Source organism: Embiotoca jacksoni, unplaced genomic scaffold (assembly GCF_022577435.1).
Source record: "Embiotoca jacksoni isolate LCO1_2020_lvr unplaced genomic scaffold, fEmbJac1.0.p SCAF_1, whole genome shotgun sequence".
NCBI lineage: Eukaryota > Metazoa > Chordata > Actinopteri > Embiotocidae > Embiotoca > Embiotoca jacksoni.
This window is the reverse complement of record NW_027185229.1, coordinates 16,948,840-16,958,091: the sequence shown is the minus strand read 5'-3', so window position 1 is coordinate 16,958,091 and position 9,252 is coordinate 16,948,840. Positions and strand designations below refer to the sequence as shown.

The 9,252-nt window shown below is 39.0% G+C and overlaps 1 protein-coding gene across 4 annotated transcripts; it reads right to left on the bottom strand.

Moving 5' to 3' along the window:
* Positions 1–546: 546 nt before the first annotated feature.
* cunh1orf159 (chromosome unknown C1orf159 homolog) lies at positions 547–7,608 on the bottom strand. Of its 4 annotated transcripts, none has more exons than XM_069143809.1 (9): positions 7,535–7,608; positions 5,885–5,965; positions 5,706–5,790; positions 4,627–4,722; positions 4,474–4,530; positions 3,208–3,342; positions 2,970–2,995; positions 2,796–2,820; positions 547–2,462 (listed from the first exon to the last, which is right to left on the bottom strand). In XM_069143809.1, the coding sequence occupies exons 2-9, from the start codon at positions 5,954–5,956 to the stop codon at positions 2,365–2,367; spliced, it is 594 nt and encodes a 197-aa protein (XP_068999910.1). In that variant the 5' UTR covers positions 5,957–5,965; positions 7,535–7,608; the 3' UTR covers positions 547–2,364. The 4 variants fall into 4 exon arrangements, with proteins under 4 accessions (XP_068999910.1, XP_068999894.1, XP_068999902.1 ...); XM_069143793.1 differs by having other exon boundaries at positions 7,225–7,591; XM_069143801.1 differs by having other exon boundaries at positions 7,398–7,591.
* Positions 7,609–9,252: the final 1,644 nt, after the last annotated feature.

Below are 9,252 nucleotides of genomic sequence, written 5' to 3'. Positions count from 1 at the left end.
GGTGCAGTTTGTTTGTTTGTGAGCGGGATTGTGGAAAAAGTGCAGACTAACTTTGATTTGATTAACTTTGCGGAAGGGTGTAGTATGGACGAAGGAGGAATCCATTAAATTGGTGCAGATCTCAGTTACAGGGCAGACCCATGAATTGTTTTTCTCTTTCTTTAGCCTACATTTTAAAATCCAGTGGATAGCAGAAGAGTTACTGAGAAAACATAGGGCGTTGTTTAAATACACTGACTTCATATCACAGTCCACATTTACAGTAATCTTCACGGATAAAGATGTACTTTCTCAAGCAGTCATTGTGGAGCTCTCAGGGACAGAACAGGAACTATTGCAAGATTGCCACAGTTGTAAATGCTGTATATCCAGACATACTCTATAAAGTGGTTGTGGTTACAGATTTTAATACCATAGAAGAATTCACTGTTGGCCTTGTTGGAGGTTTGCACTCTCCAAATACCCTTTGTTTTGTTAATCCGTACTGGTTGTAATGTTGGGGATTTTATGGATAAATGGATTGAACCATATTAATGATTCCCTTAATGACCGTAGAACGTACAAGTTTAATTATTACACCGTAGAATGGCTATACATTTGTCACTAATAGTGGACTTTTTTTGTTGTTGTGATTCATCTGTAGTTTAAGCGTTACAGAAAAAAAAAAAAAAAAACCTGCCTGCATAATTATATAAATGGAAAGGTGCTTTATTTCTGCAAACAATACATACATCTTCTGAACTTTCTTCATGGCACTGAAACTAGAGTATATACATCATTACAAAAGCAATACATCATTTGTATAAAACAATATGTACATGTATTCAGCTTAGGCTTGTCTGTACAGCAGTAAACACAAGAAGCAAAAGGGAATATTCATGGAATGATTGCTGCCTTTTTGACTTTCTTACAGTTGTAGTTTTTTTAAGATTAAAAAAAGGAATAAAATACCATGTAGCAAATAAAAATACACTAAAGGCCACTGGATACAATTAAAATACCCAATAATTCTTCACAGATATGTCATGATTAAATGCTTCCAGGTTGCATTTAAAGCTTGTAATGGCACAGTAATGGCCCACAGTAAAAGCCATTTTCTTCAGACATTTGGCAAAGTTAATAGTAGTCAAGTAATGTTCATAATGCAACTATATTGTTGCCATCTACACAGCAAGAAAAACCTCAATCACACCTGATGGCAACAAGTTATTTAGGGTATTTCTGTTAAAAACATTAAGGTCCACCATTAGCTGATCCTCAGATAGATAAAGTGCACGAGGATTCAGTAATTTTAGGTTTTGAGAGAGAAATCTGTTGGAATTTATACTTTATGAAACAAAATTAGTACTTTAAATGGTTTAGAATGATCACAGAAGTTTCTATGAAAAAAAAAAAAAAAAGATTTCTTTGCAAATTCCCCATTTCCTCGACTAACTCGGTCTGCACGTGGAATGCAATAAATGATGGATTGATGTATGATTTGTTGGACGTGTGAAATACATTCAACTCAGGCTGATCACAAAAATAATAAATACACCAGTATCAATAAAAATACAAAATGCAAACAAACAATCATACGGTGCCTACGGGAACTCTCCCTTAAACGTCCACCAGAGGAACACTAATGCTTTTAGACACATAACGTTATTATGTTGGCCTGATTCTAAGCTGTAAAACTCAGTGCACAGTTACAAATAAATAGCACACGTGTAAAAACATCCTGATTAGGAAATAAAATGTCCATCAGGGCTGTCACTTTGTCCTTTAAAAAAAAAAAAAAAAAAAATCATGTTTGCTTTAGAAGAACAGTTTGACACTTTGGGAAATAAACTAACCGACCTCTGGTTGTCGCTTCATATTTACCATACGGATGTGAAAGTCGTATCGATCTTCTCATCGAAATCTATCAAACTATTTTTTTTAATAGAAAGGCCCTCGTATTAATGAAACCCTTTCTTGAAATTTTGCACAATGCTAAACAGCAGATAAAAACTGCTTATCAACAGTGTTTCCACCTAAAAACTAAGGAGTTCTGAGTGATTCCACTTCATCACAAAAAATGAAAATAAAAAAAATACAAACCTGAACGCTGAAAGTATTTTCCTGGGGACATTAGTGCATTTTTAAAGAATTAACTGATCACAGATAATTTGGAGCGCCAGGTTAGTTAATGGGGTCTTTTTCAATATCAAACTCTGATTAAATACAGAAAAAAGTAACAACCCTAGTGAGATGAATTCAGCAGAAGCAGCTTCAGTTACATTTGGCCGCCCTTATAAAGACTCGGCTGGTCTTCCTTCACATGATGAGAAAATCGTTCCTGAGCTTTCTCTCCTACCTGCACCAGAGCTCCCACCGCTCCTCCTACACATTATACTCTTCAGTGGTGGATGATGTCGGGATGGTGGCACTGTTCAATGTTGCAGAGGGCCGCTCCCTTCTGACATATCTCGGCTTCCTCACTTCAAAAGGACAACAGACATACAAAAAAAAAAAAAAAAAAATCACACAATCATCTGTGACGAGTAACAAGAGGCATTACATTACATTTTTACGTTTAGCATGTTTCACCCGTAGAGCTTCTTTGCGCTGAAAACAGCTGTTAAGCCAAAATGAGCTTTTTCTACTTACAAGCCTTTCATTGCGGCAACAGTGCTTACCTCACAGCTAAAACGCACCTCACCTACAAGGCCAAATGCTGCAGGCATTGCTCAATAGCTTCACATAATACTACAACCGGTTCTGCAAGGTCAGCGACACAGTTTCAAAACAAGTCAACTGTGTAGTCGACTTACCTGAAGAGGAGGGGATCATGACAGCCTAGAAGGGAAAACAACAAAGTTGAATGAGTTTTTAATATATTCATAAATACAATCTTTGCAGAGTTGACATCAAAAAGGTTTAAAGTCTCCACACAAAGCTCCAAATGTTATTTGATTTGCTATGAACAAACAATAAAGCTGACTTACTGTCTCACTTGGTTGGAATATGAAGGCTGTAAAAGTAAGAATCCATGTTACATTTGTATTTGACACAAACATAATTTCACCGAATCAAAGCAACATAGCATTTTCCATCTGACCCTTCCTTTCTTTATTATAAAGGGAATTTAATAGCAAAATAAAAGCACCTTCTTGAAATCCACAGCAGCAGTGGAGCGTCACTATATTTCTATATACTATACTATATTTGCTGTGCGGTGCTCACCCTTGTTGCGGCGGTAGAAGATGCTTGGGAGCCGGTTAGAACGTTTGAGGTAGAAAAAGGAGGCAACAGAGAGAATCAGGAACAGGCTGATCAACAGCGTTCCCAGAAGAAGGGAGGCTGCCACTCCTGGGCCTCCTGCATCAGACACGCAGCACAAAACGGGACATGATTGAGAAATAATGGCAAACATCTGCAGACATTTACCAAAACATCATACAGCTTTGTTACTACAAATGGACAGAGAAAGTAATCTTGTCTCCTCTCGACTTCAAGCTTCTTTAAATAAATGATGACTATACAAAGAGCAACTCAAATGTTCCGAGACTGCTCCCGTTGTGCACGAACAGAGCACAGCACAAGGACGTGCACAAAGCAGGGGGTAGCCTCATCTTCTATGAGTCAGTGGTCAACGTTAAATTGCACCCGAGTTACAGGTGTTTTTGCGACCACTGGTCTGTGCACATTTGCAATTTCATCATGGACCTGAAACTTGAGCAGAGAACGCACAACAAGGTTTGTGTCAAACTCTGAATATCGGCAGGGGGATCCTTTGAATGCTTCAGAAAGCCTCCTGCAATAAAGCAGTATTGCAGTATGGCGCAGCAGGTCAGGAGTGCAACCAGGTGGATTTTCTTTTGACATTCGCAGAGTTGCGCATCGTGAATTCCTCCCCCAGGGCCGGACTGTCAACGCAGACTTTTACTGCGACGTTCTGAGTTGTCTGAGAGAAAACATTCAATTCAAATGACCTGAACTGTGGCACGAGGGCACTTTGGTTCTCCAACATGACAACACGCCTACTCACAGCGACTTGAAAACAACACGATCGTTCCTCCCCACTCCACCTACTCACCAGATTCGACTCCCTTCTTTCAGTTCCCCAAAAATATGGAAAAAAACCAGTGTGATGTGCTCGAGCTTCAGGTTGATGTTGGCATCGCAAATGCACAAGTACCAGTGGTCACGAAACGCGTTTAACTCTCAGGTGCTGATGTGGCTCAAGCAACGTAACGCGAGGTACCAACTCGGCGATAGCTTCCCCCTGCTCTGTGCACGTCACTGTGCTGCACTCAGTGTCAGGAGCAGTTTCTTAATTATTTTTTGATCACCCCTCGCATTACACCCTAAAAAGCGAAACGTTCAAAACATTTGGTAAAAAGGAGGGTTTTTCTCTACTAAATCAGACTTGTGGACACATTTAAGAAAAACAAGGAATAAATGCTGTATATAGTGAACATAGTTTGTAGTTATTCTAGACCTTCTTACCAATTTTAGGAATGACAGTAGTCACAGTTGTATGATTTTTACGCTCCACTGTGTAGTCTGGAGAGCACAAAACAGGGTCAAGTTAAAAAAAAATGCGATTCAACATTTAGATTTTTAACTAGTTAAAAACAGTAAATAGTTGAACATCCTTACTATAGGTGCAGACTGTTATGTTCTCTATATCCACAGCTGCTGAGTCACAGAATATGCAGACAGTGTTGCTGTTCTCAAGGACACGCAAGAAGCATCCTAAAGAATTCAAGAGAACAACAAATTTCACATTTGCCATTTTTAACCTTTGATATCATTGTAAGAACAAAATGCTCATTCAATCCTGCAATAATTACTACTACAAGGTAGAAGAGATATGGATGAAATGATGCTGTTTTTACATTTTGTTCCCCAAAATAAACTATAAAAGACATGACAGGGCATGATGTTACATAAAATAAATCCTTTATTTTTCCTTCTGGCTGCCCACCTCTGAGCCTATTGTGGGTTTCTTCCTGTTAAAAGGAAGTTTTTCCTCCCCGCTGTCACCACATGCTGCTTATTGCTCTCTGTAATATTGCAAGGTCTCAACCTGACAAAGTTCCCTGAGATGACTTATGTTGTGATTTGGCACTATATAGATCAAATCAAATTGAACTTAACTAAATGTAACTTGACAGTTACCCTCTTTGTACCAATGCAAACCGAGTTCTGGTTCTGGACGGATGCTTGTGCCAAGATGAAGTTGGTTTAACTTGGAAACAAAAAACAACAACAATTTGCTGTTTCACAGGCTAAAGAGCCATTTCATTACACCACTGTGTATGCCAATACAGCCCCAGCAACACTAGCACTAACTCCAAGCATAACAACAACGATTATACTGAGTTTGTTTTCGATCACAGTGCATGATTGTCTCCTCCACAGGCTTTATTAGATTTATCATCCATGCTGAAGCTGTGGTTATTTTATTCAATGGTCATGGGAGTCCTGCCCCCCAGCTTCTGGCTCTAGACCAGCTAAGTGTTGGGGACACTATCCTGTCCAAGAGCCAGTTCCTTTTGCTGTCAAAACAAGAAATATTGCTTTTAGATCCAAATCAGCCCTAAAACTGCCTCGGTGGAAAACGGGCGTGTGAAGTCGGGAGGCTCTGCTCTGTGCGTTATGGGCACAACATCCTTTCACACTGATAAACTATTGCTGATAAGTCAGAGTTAAGTCTTTAAAAACCTCCACGTTACCTGGTTCACAGTGAGTGTCATTTGAGCATGAATTGTTCACTCTCGGTTTCTCGCCACAGCACTCCAGTGAGTTCTGATGTAGGGCCTGTAAACAAAAGCGGCATGCATAGATTAACAAAACGGTGTAACCCGAACGAAGCACTCGCTGGCCCTTCAGCGAGGTAACATCCATTTTCTACCTTAGTTACAGGAGTCTCTGGTCTTATTAGAATCACAGTGGCAGCCAAGACCAAAAGGAAGGACAGAGCCATGTTCGAACCCTTGGAGATGAAAGAGACTTGAATTAGATATGCATCAATTTCTTTGACTGTTCACAGAGTAGGACACATAACCCCTCTAATCCCACAGGAAAAAAAAAAAAAGAATGATCAAATGAAACACGAGCTTTCAATATCCAGAATGCTGAGACTTCTATCATATACAACAAGAGTTATACACACTTTAAAATCAAGATAACAAGAAATCTTTAAATACATTTCAGGACAGTATTTGCCTTCGAGGGCTTGGTGTTTATTTTGAAAACAAAACTAAAAATAATTAGGGCTTGTATTGTCCTTGTGGTGACGTAATAATGAAAGTTAGCATCATAATGCTCATATTAGACAAATTAATTTAACATTATTTTCTTATTTCTTGTGTTTGCAAAACAATTATTATATTTATATCCCTTAAATTGCGTCAAAGACGTACTGTTTGGGTATTTGTAACACATCTTAAAGATTGTATTGTTGTCTGTGTAAAAGAACATATCCCGAATCTAGTGTCCATTTACAAGTTTTGCCGCAACAATTAGTCTATCCTACATTTGTGGTCAACAAAAAACTAATTGGATAATTGATTGATTGTTTTGAGCCATTTTTTGTTGAACGATTTCTAACATCACTTATTCCAGTTTAGTCAATATGAATAATTTCTGGTTCCTTTAGTCCTCATTGATAATGAACTGAATATCTTTTGGTCGGGACAAAACGACATATTTTAAGCTGCATCATCGGCTTTGGGAAACAATGGTGGACATTTATCCCTATTTTCTAACACGTTGACATTAATGCGAGGAAATAATTCACAGATTAATCAATAATGAAAATCATCGTTGTTTCCAGCACCACTCCCCACATCAGAAAACAGTTTTAGGGGAACGTGTCTCTTCCAAACACAAAGCCGATTAACTACCTTCATTTAAAATCACAATACGATTGACTGAGGTTACATTTAGAAAAGAAGAAGAAAAAAAAAAGAAAAAAAGAAGAAGAGCAGCCAGAAGCAGGATTGCACTTCATAAAATAGCGTATACTGTGTTGTGACACCAAAATCACCCACAATCAGTTTAAATACTAACAAACAGCTCGTTTCTTCAACTCTTGCATTTTAAACGCAAAGAAATAACCAAAGGGAGTAAAGCAACATATCCAATGCATTAAAAAAAAATAAAATAAATAAATAAATAAATACCATGCAACGAGCTAACGTGACTTGAGTGATCGGCTAGCTAGCACCTGTCACTAAGAAGAAGTTGTACCGTGATGGCGGGTGGCAGTCAGTCAGGGCTAAAACACCGATGTCAGCGTTGGAGAGGAAGATCTGCTCATCTGTTTTAAGTCTGTTTCAGATTATCGAACAATGTTCACAGAATCAGGAGCCCGCTTGCTATACGATCATTGATGTGGAGACACAAAAACAAAGTGAACTCACCAGCCTCCCCTCCCCCCCCCAAAAAAAAACCACACACACCAGGCTTTGGCCTGGACCAGACTCCTGTAGGTGTGGTTTAACAGCCGACCGCCGCACTGTCACTTATATATTTGCGGGTAGGTTTGTCATCAACACACCTCAGCGGTTCAGCCTCAGAGAGGTAATCCTGCAGCCGGTAGCTCATCACAGCTACTTGCTTTCATGTGGCGCGCGCGCACTTCCGGCTAGGCTTTTCAAAATAAATGTCAGAAAAGAGCGCAGGCTGCTTCTGTGATTCATTTTTTTTTTTTTTTAAAGAAAAATGGTTCAATGAATGAAAGAACGAATGAGTGAACAACAACAACAACAACAACAACAAAAATCTCCTATCCCTTTGTAATATTTAAATGTACACGTTACATTAAGATATATAAGTATTGGGTGTTGTGGTTTGCATTTTCTTTCGTTCAGAAATGTTCAGGAGATTCTGCACATCTGAAATGTTTTTGATGAAACGTATAAAATAAAATAAAATAGCAAATATTAAACGCCAGTGTACTTCTGAAGTTAATGTAAGTACAATATGAATTTCTAAATTTAACACAAGCTATATATTTTTTTTTTTGCCGGCTTGGCTCTATCGTTCACGACAATAATACACCCAATCTATTGTATATAGACTATATGAAAAATAATAGCACGTTAATGGTACCTTTTTATACCGTGGACATTTGAGCTTTTCACAGCGGTCACAATAACATATCGATGCACTGATTGATGCACTGATTGCAGCCACGAATTCAGTTTACAGTCAGTAAATGTTACACTTAGTCAGGTGCACCCTGGATATAACGGACCGCTTCATGATTGTCTTGATTTGTCAATTCTGTTGCTTTTAAACCTCAAACTCCTGCGGCACCTGAGGATTTGCTTTAGACGCGAACAGTCTTTGATCGATGTTTCGTTCCGGCCCTTATTACGTCGGATAGTCACTTTTCCGACGGCCCGTGAATGCAGCGTAGCCTCGTTCTGACAGCTCGAACGGCGGGAAATTTAAAAGCTCATGAGCCTGCAGAGTTCCTCCTGTCGCCCCTTCGTTATGTCTGTGTAAGCTGTGAGTTACTTTAATAACACAAAACTAGAAAACTTAAGTTGACTAGCCTGTTGTAAGTGTTTAGTTACCTTTTCTAGCAGTAAATTGTTAGCTAATGAAGCCTTAATACTTTCTAACTCCAACCAGCCTCCAACGCCTCTGTCAGCTATCGTATTGATGCTGTTATGATAATTTATAGCTAAATTAAACTGTGCCTAACTTTTTCTTTTCACATACAGGCAACCAAAAGCGATGAATCACATCAGGAATATGAAGGAAATGCTGGGCATCCCAACCGGAAGCAGGTGATTCGCTTAATAATGACACTTCTACCTAATGTCTTTCGCCTACCGCGCATACATGAGGCTGCTGTTGTTATTTTCAAATCTGAAAATAGTTAGGTTAAACGTGGTCTCGCTATCATTATCATTCAGATCTTGTGGGGACAAGACCATGAGCAGAAATGTGGCGACCAGCGGCTACTCGACTTTAACCGACTCTCAGCTCTTGTTTGGGTCTCAGTTCTGGCCTGAGAATTCACAGGGGACCTCTCAGTCATCCAGGAACTCACAACAAAGTTCACAAGAGGTGAGATTTTCCATCTTTATCTTATTAGTGTTGTTGATGAAGCACTAATAATAACTCAGTGATAAACATAAACAATTTAACCCCCCCCAAAATTGCCTTATATGCGTATAAGTTGCACTCAGGTTCCTGGCGACCTCAGTAACAGGGCTGCTGATAAACTTAATGTTCTACCAATGTTTGTACTCTAAATTAGGA

Coding starts and splice junctions, on each gene's coding strand:
- cunh1orf159 (XM_069143784.1), bottom strand. Junction 5,791..5,884: donor CAGAGACTCCTGTAACTAAG/GTAGAAAATGGA, acceptor TTTTGTTTACAG/GCCCTACATCAGAACTCACT. Junction 2,821..2,969: donor TATTCCAACCAAGTGAGACA/GTAAGTCAGCTT, acceptor TTTCCCTTCTAG/GCTGTCATGATCCCCTCCTC.